Source organism: Vespula pensylvanica, chromosome 15 (genome assembly GCF_014466175.1).
Source record: "Vespula pensylvanica isolate Volc-1 chromosome 15, ASM1446617v1, whole genome shotgun sequence".
Taxonomy (NCBI): domain Eukaryota; kingdom Metazoa; phylum Arthropoda; class Insecta; order Hymenoptera; family Vespidae; genus Vespula; species Vespula pensylvanica.
Window position 1 is genome coordinate 3,865,053 of NC_057699.1, and position 17,670 is coordinate 3,882,722.

Here is a 17,670-nt window from a genome sequence, read left to right on the forward strand (position 1 = left end):
CTTTTTTTTTTTTCAATATCTGAAAATAAATCAGTTGGATCGATAAATCTCGATAAGAAAAAAAAAATCTGATGGATATTTAAACGATCGTTTGTATAACTCTTCCGTTTCTCAATCTGTATATTAAGATCTATCCGATAGAAAAATCTGTATCGAAAGTATGATTAATAAGATGAAATATTCGGCAGTTTATATCTATGATAGGATGAAAGTACGAAAATAGATCGAAATGGTTCAGTGCCGTTGCTAGTTCTTCTTAGTACCCTACTAATTCTATTCGACTGTTGAAATAAAATTCTTTACTTTATATTATTGATTACATTTTTTATCTTCAATTATCGTCAGCTGTTCATTAGTGCTAATTGCTATTTGCCGAGAAAATTTGTTTCTATTATGATCATAATTGATTGCTATTTGTTCATAACGATTATTAAAAATTACTTTAAAACGATAACTGTGATGTTAATTAAGTTTATGAAATAGTTGATCAATATGTCAGTCTACGGAATAGTTTAGTCAATGATTGTCGAATCACATTCGGTATGCACACACGCGCGCGCATAAAGAATTGAAATCATAAGCTTAAAAAACATTTTTTGTTTTCTATTTTCTTTTTTTTTTTCAAATCTGTTTCGATGCTATGTATAAGCTGAGCGGATTAGTTTTAAACGTTTAGTTACCCGTGAGCCATACTAATACTAACTACTTCGTTTAATCTAACGAAAATCAAGTACTTATTGAACTTGTTCATAGTTCGGGTCAAACGGAGCATTGGAGTTAATTAACAGAGTTAGCGAGTTAAGTGTATTACAATGAGTATATGATATTTAAAAGAAAAATCTATTACGACGTATATATATATATATATATACATACATACATACATATATACATAAATATATAAATACGTACATCTATTTTCGATGATATCGTTAAAATCCTTTTGAAAATATTATACTTGCTCTCTTTCACTCTCTCTTTCTCTTCCTCCCTCTCTCTCTTCTCTCTCTCTCTCTCTCTATCTCTTTCAAGTGTTTTTTCCTCGAAGCGAAGTTATTTCTTTATCAATATGGTCGACCTTGAGAATTTCCTTCTCGCAAATTCAACGTTATATCTATCAGTGAATAAAACGCATCCTTGAGTACTTGTCTATTTCTCGATGAAATGTTGGATAAGTATGATCGAATAATAAAATAAAAAATAACGCACGCGCGTGTATACGTATATGTGTGTGTATGTGTGTTTGTATCATTCTCTCTTTATTTTTACGATCGTAATTGTCCTTCAAAAATAGTATCGAAAAATCAAATGAAATTTCATGGTTATCATTCTCAAGGAAAAGAATCGAACGAAATTGATTCGAAAGCGTAGGTGTTCGATACTTTTCCTACGCTCGAGTTGTTCTCAGAGAAAAAGACGGAGATAGACAGAGAGAGAGAGAGAGAGAGAGAGAGAGAGAGAGAGAGAGAGAGAGAGAGAGAGAGAGAGAGAGATGACCTTCTCTGCTCGCTGACCTCTTTACTTAATGGATTTTGCGGGCAACCTCTGCAAAGTCGAACGATATATAAACTATCTCGGTCTTTCCATCCCGATTATCCCATTTATTATTTCCCTTCGTTCGAGCTGAACCGAAAACCTAATTCTCTTAAGACCATGTGCCAGTAACATGTCTATATATATATGTGTGTGTGTGTGTGTGTGTATGTATGTTTATATATATTTCTTTTTGCAAGAACACGTAACCATTGCGAAAAACGATCTATAATACGTATATATCTATCTATCTATCTATCTATATATATATATATATATATATATATATATATATATATTATTTCGAGTTAAAGAATCTTTAATAAAGAAACGAAAGAAATAGTAACGAGGACTTGATAAGTATACATACGTATGCATTAAACGTATCCTTCGATTCTCATTTATGTATGTATGCATGTGTTTGCGTATGATATCTACAGGGTAGACCCAAAGTTTCTAGGTAGCAGTTTAAAGAAAGAAAACAAAAAACAAAACTCTCAGACGACTTTAAAAATCGATTATTATAATTATTTAAAAGCGAAAAATGTATATTTACTTTTTACTTTTTTGTTGAGATCGTAAGGATTATTTAATCGTTTGGAATTAACTTTTCTTTCGAAAATGACTTTTCAATGTTCGAAGATGAGAGAAGTCAACAAAAGGAAAAAAAAAAAATAGAAATAAAAAGGAAGAAATTTAATTACGTAAGAAAGCACTTTTCTTAATCATTCGTTCTTTTCTTTCTGCCTTCTTGAGTACACTTTCGATATTTGTTGGTAATATTCTTACATCGATTTTTATCGATGTACTGATAATTTATTCGACGTTTCATCAAGCGATAGATATACGTATGAAAACGATCATGATATGTTCCCGTTATGTATCAATTAGTTTCATCGATCGTTTTGCGATGACTTTCGTTTTATTTATTTCTTTATTTTCCCCTTCCTTTTTTTTTTTTGTCTTTCCTCTCCGCGATAAAAATCGTGAGTAATTAATTCGTTCGATCGATTAGCATTAGAATAATTCGATGAATAAATGATACAGTTTTTATTTTACTTTCAACAAACAAGATTGACAATTTAAAGCGAACGTTTTTATTATTTCTATGGATTTACCGTTCTTTTTTTTTTCTTTTTTTTTTTCTTTTCTTTTCTTTTTCTCTTCTCTCTTCTAACTTCGATCGTACTGAATTCGCACATCGTATAGTATATAGGTATACGTATAACTCGAACTTTGCGATCTCGTCATCGTCACCGGAAATGAACGATAATGCTCGCTATTACGTTATGCGATACTCGTGCGTACATAGTCACTGTTCACTTCGCAGTGAATATATAGGTGATAGAAAGACATCTGTTTTTTTGAAAAAAATAATAAAAAAGAAAAAACGAACAAAAGAAATCTACGTGCCCCATCGTTTTTATATCTCTTGCAAAAATTTGTGTCTATGCTGCGATAATGATCGTTCGTTGTTCAAAAAAAAAAAAATAATAGTAATAATAATAATAATAATAATAATAATAAAAAAGGAAAATAGAGAAAAGAAAGAAAAAAGCACCGAAAGAGAGAGAAATGAAAAATATCTTAAGATCGTTTATTTTCGAAGAGACAAACTTGCGTTAGAAGAGAAGTTCAAAGGCCGACTATTATTATCTAAAAGAAGATAGTGGGATCAACTAGAGACAATGACCCCGTTTCAATGATTATCAGAGTTCAAAAGTGAGCATGCGAGAAGAAGATGTTAATATCATATATATATATATATATACATATATACGTATGTCGTTTATTATAGTAGAGAATGTGTGCTAATATTTGAAAGGCAATTTCTCCAGGAAGGAAGCCCGTATAAGATCCAATCGAATCGGATCATCGACCGAATATTAATAATATTTACGAATTATTTCTTTTTATCGTTTTTACTTTTGTTTCTGTTCTTCATTTTTTCGACACTTTGAGAAGAAGGAAGCACGGTCGCAAAACAGGAAATACCGGTACATGCTCTGATTAATTCAAAGTCGATCGCCTCGTTTCGCGATGATTAAAAATAATTATTATTGGGTGGGAAGAAGAGCGTTGAAAAATTAGGCTAATCGTATTGATCTATCGAAACATCGATCGTTGAACTAAGTGTTCTTATTTGTTTGGAATGTATTACGCTTGATTTGAAAAAATGAGAAAGTGAAAGAGTAGGAAAAGCAGGCTGAATGGAAAAGTATATTGATGATATGAGAGAGAGAGAGAGAGAGAGAGAGAGAGAGAGAGAGAACGAGTTCGAATTTAAAGTCGAACTATCGAGAGGTTTATGGAGGTCGAGTGCAAGCACGTGTTACTTAGAAAATGCTCGCTTTTCAAGTGCCTACGCTTGCTACGCTTTCATAAGTATGCACAAATTTTCTGAATAATTTTAAGAATAAGTTACACGCTTTTTCAAGACTCTTTATGATAATTTCCTTTATCTTTTTTCTTGCAAATTATAATGGTAAAAACCTGACTAAGAAGTCTGAAAAGTCTCGAAGAAGAGTGATTGATTTCTTTTCTTTTTACAATAATTCGGAAACTTTTGAACCACCCTGTATATATACTTTAATCAATACAATTATTTTAATTTTCTTTCTTAACGATTAACGTATTATAAGAAATAAACGAAAAGTAGAAAAAAAATAGTCTAGGGAATAATTCGTCAATGTCTACGAGTCTACGGTGTAATTCGTCAACGATTGTCGAGTCACACTCGACACGAATTTTGTCGACCGCTACTCGACATGCGCTTTGTCGACCGCTACTCGACATGCACTTTGTCGACCGCTACTCGACATGCGTTTTGTCGACCGCTACTCGACATGCACTTTGTCGACCGCTACTCGACATGCGCTTTGTCGACCGCTACTCGACATGCGCTTTGTCGAGTCACACTCGACATTCGTAAACATCTCGATTTAAATGATCGACAACTAATTGAATTGATTCTTACATTGATTAACAATTTCGTAGACTCGTTAAGAAAAAAATGAATCATTTTGTTCTACGTGCGTACGATTACAAAACAGAACATCTCATCGTTGACGTATGTACTACCTATTCCATAATCAATTCGATTGATACAGACGAGCTGCATTTGGAAACGGACCGATAGATGGTATATTGAGATAGGCTTGCTCAGCGTATAATCGAGCCATCGTTTTTTATTCTTCTTTTCCTTTTCTTTTTTCTCCGTTCTTTGGCTTCTTAAAAGAACGGTCGATCGATCAATATCAGAATAAATTTCTTTATTGCACGGCGACAAGTAGTTGCGTTAAATTCAATTCTCTCCATTGTATTGTCGTGGTAATTCTCTTTTTTACTCGTATGCTAATTGATTTTTTTGTTTGTTTCTTCATTTTTTTTTTTTTTTTTTCTTGGAATAAATCTGAATAAGTATATAAGATTCGGGATATCGTATTTCGTATTCGTTCTTTCTTATCGTTAAGTCAACGCATGCATAAGTAGGTATATGGCCAATTCGTCTCTTTTCTGTTATTTTTCTTCCGTTTTACTGTTTCTCTTTCTCCTTCTTCTTTTTCTTTTTATTCTTCTTCTTCTTATTCTTCTCCATAACGTTGTACAAACGCTGTATCCACGTGCATGCGTTAAACGCGGAGCGTGAATTCTAAAAATAATGCAAACGCGCTTAGCCGACCGCGTAAGATCCATGCTTCGTACAGAGTTAGAAATTTTGTCGACATCTTCAAATCTTTGAATTCATTTTCTAATGATTTCTTCTCTCTTCTTTCTCTTTTTCTTTTATCTCGTTTTAAATTTAAATTTTCAATTTAAAAAGAACTATATATATATATATATATATATATATATATTCCTCGATGTAGGTGGGAAGTCAGAGTTAATCGTCTAAAAGATAAAATCAAACGTCGTTTATCATTATAATGTTAACTCGACGATAAATCAACATAATATTAAATATATTTGATTAAAAATATAATTGAAAAGAAATTGCGAATATATTTAAGAAAAGGTATTATACGATATTTTGTTTCCAATAATTATTTAATTAATATATGATAGATACGATAGAAGGACGATATAAGTTGACAAATCTTTCAAAGAAATCTCGCAGATTTTTATCACCGAGAATATCGATATATATCGACAAATACGACCTTTTCAGGAATGATCGATGTACCGAAGCTCTTCCAACTCGTAAGATTGATCTAGGAACAAAAATGATAGATAGTTAGAGAGAGAGAGAGAGAGAGAGAGAGACAAATACATTAACTAGAAAAGATTATAAATTGTAGATCAAAAGAGAACACATATACATACACATATACGTACATAAATGCATAAATACATATATATATATATATATATATATATATATATATCGATCAATATACTTGTTTACATCTTCGATTATCTGTCGTCCATTCTTCGCGTCAATATAAACACGATCCTTGGAATAAACAAAAATGTATTTTTTCTTTCTCTTAAAAGAAAGACAAAAGTAATCATTTATGTTAACATACGCGTACTTAATAAAACGATGATGAGGTCGAGGCCTACCTGAAACATATCAAAAGAAAACGCTTCGGGAATTTGTTTTGAAAATATTTAGAAATAGAAACTTAAATTGAGCCCGAAAGATATTTCTTTAAGTTTCGTTATTACAATCGATTTATTTCGGGAAAAGAAAAAAGAAGAAAAGAAAAAAGATATTTATTTTTCATTCTCGCTGAGAGTGTTGCATTTGGAAAATATTTTCAAACGTAAAAACACAAATCGTGCTTCGAAAATATTTCACGTCAGTTTTTATCAACGATTTATTTCTTTTTTTATTCTCCTTCCTTGCATATTTCTATGCGTGTATGTACATATATATGTATATATATATATGTTATTATATATGTATATATGCACCTATGTATATACGGAAATAATGTGAAAATTTGCGACATTGTTTGTTTTTCTTTTTTCTTTCTTTTTTTTTAATGTAATAAATGTCACTTTTAAAGTGAGTAGGAAAAAGCAGTAAATTTATCAAAGTGCAACAGTATATACAGTCTACCTAAAGTGTTTCTAAATGATATTAAAAACTAATTCTCTCTTTTTTTTTTTTTTTTTTTCGTTCAAACTTTTTTTTCTATAAAATTACAAACTCAGAAACTTTTAACTCCTAATCTCAAACAATAAATTATAATCTATATAAAAAAGATCTATAATATAATTAATATTACATAATCAACCTTTCTCAATCAGTTGTCAGTTGCATCGATTAGTAACTGCACTGCGTAATGGAAACACGTACGTTGTTTCTATTTTTTATTATAAAAATGTGGGCGGAAACGGTTTCACATTTAATCGTGCTTTATCACTAATCACGAGTACATTCCAATTAAACAATAACAACCGCATTTTTTTACTTGCATTCCATTTAATACGAGAAAAAAGAAAGAGAGAGAGAGAGAGAGAGAGAGAGAGAGAGAGAGAGAGAGAGAGAGTACGTGTATTTTCAAAAAAAGAGGATAGAAAATCTAAACAACAGTTATCGTGCCTCGAACGTTGCACAGACGTAGACTGAACATATCATCTAAGTATTTCTTCTTAATACGTGTATCTCTTTCTCTATATATATATACGTATATTATACATTGCATAAAAATTGATAAAACTTGTCGATAATTCGGTCGTATCTAGTTCATGACGTCATTCAACGTCCTTCGGAAGAAAGTCTAGGAAGAAGAACACCTGGTGTATCTTAATAATGTAAGATAAATGTTATGGACAATGACGAAGGAAGAAAAGGGGTTAGAAAAAGTAAAAAAGAAATGGAGAGAAAGAAGCTAGAGTTTTATTAAAATCTATAGGAAAGGATACGGGAAAGGCAATCGATTTTTTAAAGACGTCGTGACCGCCACGTGATATAAGATAATCACAAGTATTAGTAATTTTATATATATATATATATATATATATATATATATGTATGTATGTATGTATGTATGTGTGTGTGTGTGTGTGTGTGTGTGTGTGTGTGTGTGTGTGTGTGTGTGTGTGTGTGTGTGTGTGTGTGTGTGTGTGTGTGTGTGTGTGTGTGTGTGTGTGTGTGTGTGTGTGTGTGTGTGTGTGTGTGTGTGTGTGTGTGTAAATAATTATTATCACGCAGGGTGTGTCCAGTAATCGCAGATATTTGAATTGATCGATCATTTTATCGATTTGGATCGAATGATGAAATATCTCTCAACTCAAATTTTGTACATCCTTTTTATTTATTTTATTCTTTTTTATCGTTTACCTTTTATTTATTTATTTTTATTGTCCATCTATCTTCTTTTTCGTATTTTTATTTCGTTCATACAAGAAATGTAATCATTCGTTTGTCGTAACAGTTTGTAATTGTAGTATGAAATTGATGATTGAATTTAACGAAATGAAGATATATAAATGAGAAGATTATTAAAACTTTTAATGAATATTCGATTGTTCGAGAGAATGAATTTCCTTAATTTTTTCTTTTTTTCTTTTTCTTTTCCATCTATCGACTTTACGATATTGCAAAGTGAATAAACCAAGTGATATCGTGCCACCTTGAGAAGTTTGGTGGGAGTTAAAAAGAATGCGTAGAGGAAATTAATGATTAAGAAGGTCAAGAGGTCGAGAGGACGAAGGTGGTGGATGTTTTCTTTTTTTTTTCCTTTCTCTCTCTCTCTCTCTCTCTCTCTCTCTCCCTCTCTTTTTCTTTCTATGTATGTATGAGACATACGAGTCGAAATCGAGTCAGTCTTATATCCCGGCTGGTCCGTGGAAGGCTGAACTATAAAATCGCAGTGTCTCGTTTCTAATTCTTTACGTTTTACATATCTAGTTTTTCCATCTTTTTTTTCCTTCCTCTTTCTTCTCTCTAGCTTGCAATTATAATCCATCGCGCGTTCTTTTTCTTTTTTCGTAATTTTTTTTTTTTTTTCCCCCCTCATCAAAATCAATCACCGTTGATCGGTGAAATAGTTGTTAGTGTTACTACTTAATATATTTATCATCGTCGCTCCTTGTTTCGTCGCGCATCCCGTACAAAATGAGTTTCATATTTATCGCGCGTTTAGTAATGAAAACATTAGGAGCAAGAGTTCGATCATCGAGAAGAACGATGTTTAAAAAGTGCCGATACGAACGTGGCTTTTATTAATGGCGACGATCAATTTCTCGGCATCTTAATATAAACGAGAAATATCCATTGTTAGGTATTAGAAATAATTAGATTCTCGCGTCGATTGTTGATTGGTGACAATTAACGTTTGAGACAGAAATTTTGGATAGGAGAATTCGGAGTTTCTTGTTTTTCTTTCTTGTTTCTTTTTCTTTTTCCCTTCCCTTTTAAACATAATAAATTTTTCGTCGGACGATCTTTGTGACTAATAATAAGAATGATGGAGTTCGAAACACGAGCTTTGATAGATCTGTGTCTATCATCTGGTACAATAACGAGAGCAAGGTAATAACCCATTAAATCGATCTAATAATTATTTAAACAAATAATTCAATATCGATATCGATTAAAATCGTAATTAAATTGAATTTTATCTATCTCGATTGCATCGATACAAAACGCGTATTTTAATATTTTCTAGATAATTTCTAATTCAACATTGCTGAATCAATCTCTCGTACATATGCATAATCAAATCGAACTTTATGATATTTTTTGACAACAATAACAACAACAACAACAACAACAACAACAACAACAACAATAATAATAATAATAATAACAACGATAATAACGATAGCAACAATTTTATTATTATTATTATTATTATTATTATCATCATCATCATCATCATTATTATTATTATTATTTAAAATAAAATTATTTCACAAATGTTATCTCGTTCACATTGATACAAAGACATCGTTAATGCTACAATAAAAAAAAAAAAAATTTCTAATCAACGTTAACAGATAACTAAGATCGATAATAAACGATAATAAATATTGTTGTACATTATTAGGTCTGCGGGGTCCATAGGAGCACGTTCGGCGCCAAGTACACCGCTTCAATCTACTACGCCTGGGGTACCGCAAACGGGCCAACAATCGATCAATCCTTCTCAGCTTACTGTTGTTGCCAATATCCAAGTTCCCCAACCACCAAGAAGTCCGAGTCATGCAGCATTGAGATGTAACGACAGGTAAAAAAAAAAAGAAAAAGAAAAAGAAAAGAAATACTTATCGAAATACACTTGTTTATTCTTCAAAATGATCCATCGTAAGGATCGATAAGATCTTGGAATTCTGCGATAATGAAACACCTGTGTTCTTTCTTATAAAAACATTATTGTTATTATTTACACAGCTGACAAAAGTTGTTGGGGAATCGGAGGGAGAGGGGGAAGGAGAGTGACAAAAAATATATATATATATGTGTGTGTGTGTGTATATATATATATATATATGTATATGTATGTAAATATATAAAATCATCGTCATTCGGAAATTAGTCATCGATTTCGCAATGATTTACTTCCATTGATCTCTCGATCGATTATCGAAGCAGAAGAATCAATTACTTTCCCTGATAATTGTCATTTGCGTTCATAAAAGTAGCAACAAAATTGGAATTAAGATCGATGGATCGATAGATCTTCCTTAACTCGTAGATATACATTTTCCATACTGTACCCTTGTCTCTCATTCACTATATCCTGTTTTTTTTTTTTTTTTAGACTATATCCTACTCATTTTTAATATAAAACACTTTTATCTCGGCTACCAAAAAGAATTCGTACATTGTACTTCTAATATTGTATTTTTTTTTTTCTTTTTCCATTTCGTTTAAGTATGAACGATATCAATCGACGATCCGTTGATCTAGTTAGATAAAGTTAGGTCTTCTTCCACCTGCAACTCTCTCGATAAGCTTTACGGATGTCTCACTCGAATCGTGACATTGTGTCTTATCGAAAATTGTAAAGACAAGATCGACGGAACGCGAGTAAACGTTTTATAAATTGTTGAACGTACGATGATCGAGAACGAAGTTATATCGTTAGAGGCTCGTGTCGAAGTTGTCGAAGTCGTTAAATTAAAAGAATTTTTATGAGAAATAAAGTACGCGTCCACTGCGCGTGTGTTTTTTGTTCAATTTAATTTCATTTCATTTAATTTCATTTCATTTCATTTCATTTCATTTCATTTTGTTGTTTTTTTTTTTTTTTCGATTCAGTGTCAATTTCGAATTTATTTCTTTTGGCGTATTCAACAAAAAAAAAAAAAAAAGAAGAGGATACGATAACAAAGGAAACGTTTTATTACTATTATAATAATCTTAATTGCTCTTTCGATTCAATTCGATTCGATACGGTTCGACCGATCAAATTTGAGACGACAAGATGCAAGGATTCAAGTTTGACGTTTGGAGCAACGATTTGTGGGGTGTTACTATAAGACCGAGAATCAGCAGATATAATTCGATATCAAGCAATATCAGCAAAAATTTTAATGAGTTAAATACTTTTATATTTTTATATGTCATCTCCTTATATATATATATATATATATATATATATATATATATATATATAAATTTAATATATACGGAAAGGTCAAAGCGTTAAATTTATTAATAAATGAAGAATATACGTGTATGTGTATGTGCGAGTGCGTTTACGTGTCTCTACTATATTTATTGTTAGATATTGTTATCGATGAAAACAGGAAGTAACATTTATTTAACGTTATCACAATCGTATACTATTAAAATATATTTTGTTCTATTTTCTATGATCGATATATTTGTCAATTTCATTGTTTTATAAGATATGGATCATAATCGACGTGACTCCAATATAATGTCCATTTCGTTGAGTATACATAATATACATATATATATACATATATATATACATATATATATATATGCACGTATATACGTACATACTATTTTATACATATATTCTTTGCTAATATATAATAGCTATGTATATACCAATGAATTATAAATTTTTTGATTAGCCATAACGATAAAAACCGAATCGATAAAGCTTGATTACGAAAAAGCTATCAATATAGTTCCATTATAAAAGTCATTCTTGCGTTTCCGTGAAGAACATTAAAAATAAATCGTATTATTGGGTTATAGTTGCAAGGAGGAAGACCTTCAAAAAGAAAACCTTGTCTCGTACCTACCATTCGTATATACCGACTAAATTATTTCATTTAATTAAAGTACAACAAAAGGATTATTTTTCTCTACATTTTCCTTATAATCATTTCTCCATTTGATTTTCAGTCAGCTATCAAAGCCATTGAGCAGGAGTACTCCATCGATGGCAGCCGGTGGTATTGTTCAGACACCGGCGAAGATCAGTAGATCTTCATCTAGATCCTCGCCATCGTCTACCAGTAGTGCAAGACAAAAGAAATTTCATCGGCATTTTACTCAGGTACGATTAATAAATATTAATAAAAATGAAGATAATTTTATTACTACACATAAGATATTATTATCTTTGTGAAATTATATTGCACATAAATATATATATATATATATATATATTTTTTTTTTGCTATAAAATTTCATTGGACCTAACAAAAGGACAGTTAATCAGTGCTAATATATAGTCCTCAAAATTTCGACATCAGGTAGCCGCGGATGAACGTGTATTAAACTACTACAGTTGTGCACTGGTGGGCGATATCCTACTTCAAGGTCACCTTTACATAACACCGAATTACTTCGCCTTCTATAGCAACGTTTTCGGTTACGTTACAAAGCTGTTAATACCAACGGCCTCGGTGTTGAAGATCAGTAAAGAGAAGACGGCTAAGATCATTCCAAATGCTGTCGCGGTAGCGACCGAGGATGAGAGACACGTGTTCTGTTCTTTACTATCGAGAGATTCGACCTTCAAACTCATGAAACAGGTTTGGGACGAGGCAATAATACCAAGAGCTTCACCGGACGTATTACCTCTTCCCGATGAAGCGAAATTATTACCACCGGATACGTTGCTGGTCGACGATTCGGAAGTTAATCCTGAAGAAGATGATTCGAGTATGTCAGAAAGTGGTACCGATCAAACCGCTTCAAGACCACCGACTGTTTGTACCGATACCGATGGTTTATCACCTACTATTTCTAGACCAAGTCATACTCCTGTTCCTAGTACCAGGTTGGTCTAATCTTTTTTTACGTTCATCTATTTCTCTATCTGTCCTTTTCCTTGTTCTTTATATACAAACAAACAGACGCACGAACAAGACATATATCGTGCCTACACACTAGACCTACTTATTTCAAAACTACTTGTCAGTGATGCTAGACCTTACAGGATGGCTCCAAAGTTTGTAGATGATCTTTCAAAAAGAAATTAAAAGGAAAGTAAAAGCTGAAGGAGAGAATGTATCGTTCGTTCTCTTTCGAAACGTTTTAGATTAATTTTTGACAATATCTATGCTCGAGGAATATGAGTAATTAAATAAAAAATTAGTTTTAAATCGTTGACGTCGCAAAAGGAACTTTTGCTTGGGTCACCCTGTAGAACGAAGTAGGACACGAATTATTGGAAAATCTTTTATATTCCTTGACGTCGTCGACGGTGTTATACACTCGTTGTCGTTGTTGTTTTTTCTTTCCTTTTCTTTTTTTTTAATTCTTCTTTCCCTTTCTCTTTGTTATTTTAGAGTGGATTCAGTGACACCATCGATACCGATCTCACCTAACAAATCTCTTGGTACATTTTTTGTTGGTGGATTGAAGCCCGGCACAGTAATCGCTATATTGGTTGTGGTCCTGGCAGCTTTGTATGTTTCGGCTGCGATGATGATGTTCCGCATCGATAGATTGCATACGGCATATCTAAATCATCCTCTTGTCTCACCGGAACATTTTACGCATGATCGACTCTTGCATTATCTCAATTCGAATCTCGATCAGATAGCTAAGGTAAATTTATATATTTCTAGTTTGTCACACTCAAAAGATACAAATATAATTAATAACATAAATATTTAAACAATGTTTTAACATTCTCTATTTTAATTTTCTCTCTCTTTCTTTCTCTATCTCCGTCACTTTTTTTTCTTTCTTTCTTTCTGACTATATCTTTATCATTTTTTAGGTCCGGCAAAGTCTGCAAACATTGTCGCAACAATTTGTAGCAATGAGTCAAGCCGGTGAAAGAGGATCGGCAGCTGTATCCGGAGGACCGATAGAACCAGAAGATGCGCCAAGTTAGCCCCCGGGGTGGATAAATAATACTAATAATATCATTAAACCAAATAATTATACAAATACCCATCGCCTTGTTAGCGTATGAAACGTGTCTCGTTGTTTTCTTCATGCGAGATGATTATGGCGATCACCGAATGATCATTGATGATAAAATATTATCGTTTAGCACCATTACGATTAGAACTTCCAACTATAAAAAACAACAACAACAAAACAAGAAAAAAGAAGAACGGGAGCGTGGGCGGGGGATGGGTGTTGATATTTGTAGGCAGTTTAGCCATAAAAAAGAAGAAGAGTGAATTTTTCGATTTTATGATGATTATATTCTCTCCTTATATATATATATATGTATATGTATATATATATATATGTATGTATATGTATGTATGTATATGCTCTTCCCCATAACCCCCACACCACACCCATCACCGTCACCACGACAGTCCACTTCGCCTTTTATTTTTTCTTTACATTCTGGCGTTTTTTATCGTTCGTCGTTACTCGTAAATGGTTTTATTAAATAACTTAGAAAAATTGTTATGTATAGAGAGAGAGGGGGGGGGGAGAGAAAGAGAGAGAAAACATTTTTTAATGCAAATAAAAATGACGAAATGACGAGTCGAAAGATGAATGAAAAAAAAGAGCAAAGAGTATGGAAGTAAATGGTGGTGCTTTTTAACGGCGAACGAAAAAAGTGTTTTATTTTTTATTTAAACTAGTCACGCGTAACCAAGGCTCCCTGGTGCGAAATAAAATACATATGAACAAAAAGATACAAAATATAAGTATATATCTATATGTATATGTATATATATATATATATATATATATCTGTACATATATATACATAAATGTATTTATATATATAATATATATATATATATATATATATATTTACATATGTATATATATAGAAAACTTATGTATATGCACTTATACAAAAAATATACACACACATAAATATATAGTATATTATGTATATTGATAAAAAAGAAAACAAACAAACAAACAAACAGATATGTATACATAAAGATAGAATTAATTGCATATTTCGCGATTACTACTTATGTCCGTTATTTATGAAGTTTGTCAACTGGTCGAGCATTGCCGTTGTTTATTTTTTTAATTCAATTTTTTTTTTTTGTTTAAGTTTTTTGTTTCTTTTTTCGTCTTCTTTTAATTTTCTTCTATCGTATAACAACTTCGACCATTACATCAGTAGTTGAATTTATAATATTTTTGCCAAAAATAATGCCATAATTTCATGAATTATTAACCGTACGTAGCACGATAATAACTTTTGAAAGTTGTTTTAATATTGTGAAGAAAGAGAAGAAATAAAAATTAGGAGAGCAAATAGAACGGCAACGAATCGGTTCTTGAAGGTTTTTCATAACCGATTTGATGTGAATATTGTTAAGAAAAAAAAAATAAAATAAAATAAAATAAAAAAGATAATAATGATAAAAAGGAAATAATTATGTAGTAGTCGCCGTGCTCGCGTGCACACGAACGTTCCTACTATTATTATTACTATTGTTATTATTACTATTACTATTATTACTATTATTGTTATTGTTATTGTTATTATTATTATTATTATTATTATTATTATTATTATATTATCATTATCATTATTTTATTCATGGAAATTTTATTAACTTGTAATTTTTTTCTTTTTCCTTTTTTTTTTCTTTTTAATTTTCTCTTTTGTTATGGGGAAGTCGAAAGACACATAGAAAAAAAAAAGTTATCGCGAAATATCTAATCTTTTACACACCGAGAAGACATAGTACTCGGTCTATCGCGTTCGTTGTGTTTTTGCTTTCAATGTTTGGGATATGAAGGTATGTTTCAAAATGGCATTATGTTATTCGTTGTATTTCCAATGAAAAAAATATAAAAAAAGAAGATAATAATACGTGGTACGAGACAAAGACGAAGAAGAAGAAGAAGAAGAAGGAGATGATGACGAAAAAGATGAACATGATGATGATGATGATGATGATGATGATGATGATGATGATGATGATGATGATGATGATGATGATGATGATGAGATGATGATGATGATGATGATGATGATGATGGAGGTGGTAGTGGTGATGGTGATGATGATTATGATGATGATGAAGATGATAGATAGGAGATTGACTGTGATAATAGGATCGAGGACGCATCTCGGTGAATGCACGACCGCGTTTTTATCACTTGTAAACTTTGTTCTTTTTTCTTTCCTTTTATATTTGTTCATCATCCCCGTAATTGCGTCCTACGGGTTTTAATTAAAAATAAAAGAACTTTCGTAGTAATAATAATCACAATATTAATTGTTGAAAATGTTTAATGTGTTTGACAGAAAAAAAAAGAAAGAAAAAATAAAAAACGTGGTCGTATTTTCCTCGAGCACAACGTGGGATCTAACAAAGAAAAGTGCAGTTATAATAATTATTATATTATTAGCTATATGTATGTATATTTACAAAATCTTATATGTATATATATATATATATAATCTTATATATATATGTATATATAGGGCTAAAAAGAATGAGAAATTCCTTTATATATTGAGTTTCATGCATGTACATGTATATGTGTAATTACTCGTTGATTAATTCATATATATTTGGGCGTTCGAATTTAGAATTATGATTGTTATGATCGATGATGATATTTTGTTAGATTTCAGGTATTTTTAAGTTTCGTTGTTTTCTTTTTAACACTTGAATTTAATGAACGTCCGTCTTTATATATTATCCGTTTATTTATTTAAAATGTTTAAACAGAGTGCGTAGAGAAAGAGAGAGAGAGAGAGAGAGAAAGCGAAGATGAAATTCATGAACAAACGATATAAAAATGATTTTCCAACGATTTTTATCATATTTTCGTTTGTTTTCAATTTCTTTTTTTTTTTTTTTGCTTTCGGGTTATTTTTCTCTTTTTTAATTTTTTTTTTTTTTTTTTGGAACAACATTGTTGATATAGGAACGAAGACATACATATGTACAATGAATATTTCGTTTTCTCACACGAACAACTCGATTCATAACTTCGTTCGCATCAATCTTTTCGATATATTTCAGCAATGCGAAAGTAAATCGAGGCATAAAAATTAAACACGTGCCATTGTAATGGAGACCCAAAGTGCGTTTGGATAAGATTTGATTTTTAAAAAGACGCGAGCTAACGCATCAGGACTGATAAGAGAAAGAGAGAGAAAGAGAGAGAGAGAAAGAAAGAGTGTGTGTGTGTGTGTGTGTATGCGTAATTCGAATATGTTTGTCAGTATGTTTGTCGTGTATGTTGCGTTCCTTAAGCATATCGCGGGTTCAAAGATATTACTTTAAAGAAACAGAAAGAGATGAGTAGCGACAAATAATCCGATTATGAGCTAATAACACATTTGAATGATTTATAAAAAATAAGACAAGTTATATATATATATATATATATATATATATATATACGTTCATTTTCGTTTATCTTTTTTTTTTTTTTTTAATATTTTTTTCTCTCTCTCTAACGTACGGATAAATAGTTTTGTATATGTTATGCACACTTATCATAAATTTGCGAACAAACGAAAAAGGAGCTACAAAAAATGAAAAAGCTCACGCACACACACACGAACACGTGCACACACTCACGTACACGCCCGCACGCAAACAAACGCAAGAGAAAGAGTAGACATTTATAAAAATGTCGTGGAAAATTTATAGCATTCTAATATCAAAATTATCGCTAGCGCAATCAATGAAGTAGCCAAGTAATCTTGTGCCAAATTTGATAGAGAAATTGGATGATTAATATCTCGTAATCAAAAAAAAAAAAAAAAAAAAAAGAACATTAGAAAGAAGAAAAAACAAAACAAAGAGATAGAATTCCTTAGAATCGATCAAATTTGTTCG

The 17,670-nt window shown here is 31.3% G+C and overlaps 1 protein-coding gene and 1 long non-coding RNA gene across 5 annotated transcripts in view; one reads left to right on the forward strand and one right to left on the reverse strand.

Annotated features, from left to right (window-relative positions):
• The window catches only part of LOC122634755 (GRAM domain-containing protein 2A-like), a 40,060-nt gene extending 25,528 nt beyond the window's left edge, over window positions 1–14,532 (forward strand). For 3 of the 4 annotated variants that reach the window (XM_043824025.1, XM_043824028.1, XM_043824029.1), the window contains 5 exons: window positions 9,537–9,716; window positions 11,816–11,969; window positions 12,148–12,698; window positions 13,210–13,471; window positions 13,647–14,532. In XM_043824025.1, the coding sequence (XP_043679960.1) occupies window positions 9,537–9,716; window positions 11,816–11,969; window positions 12,148–12,698; window positions 13,210–13,471; window positions 13,647–13,763 (1,264 nt within the window). In that variant the 3' untranslated portion in view covers window positions 13,764–14,532. The remainder of the gene's footprint in view (window positions 1–9,536; window positions 9,717–11,815; window positions 11,970–12,147; window positions 12,699–13,209; window positions 13,472–13,646) is intronic. The other variant, XM_043824027.1, reaches the window with a different exon arrangement.
• On the reverse strand, window positions 5,403–6,242 carry LOC122634768. Its single transcript, XR_006328462.1, has 3 exons — window positions 5,869–6,242; window positions 5,694–5,744; window positions 5,403–5,424 (listed from the first exon to the last, which is right to left on the reverse strand). It is a non-coding gene; the product is annotated as an uncharacterized LOC122634768 (long non-coding RNA).
• Window positions 14,533–17,670: the final 3,138 nt, after the last annotated feature.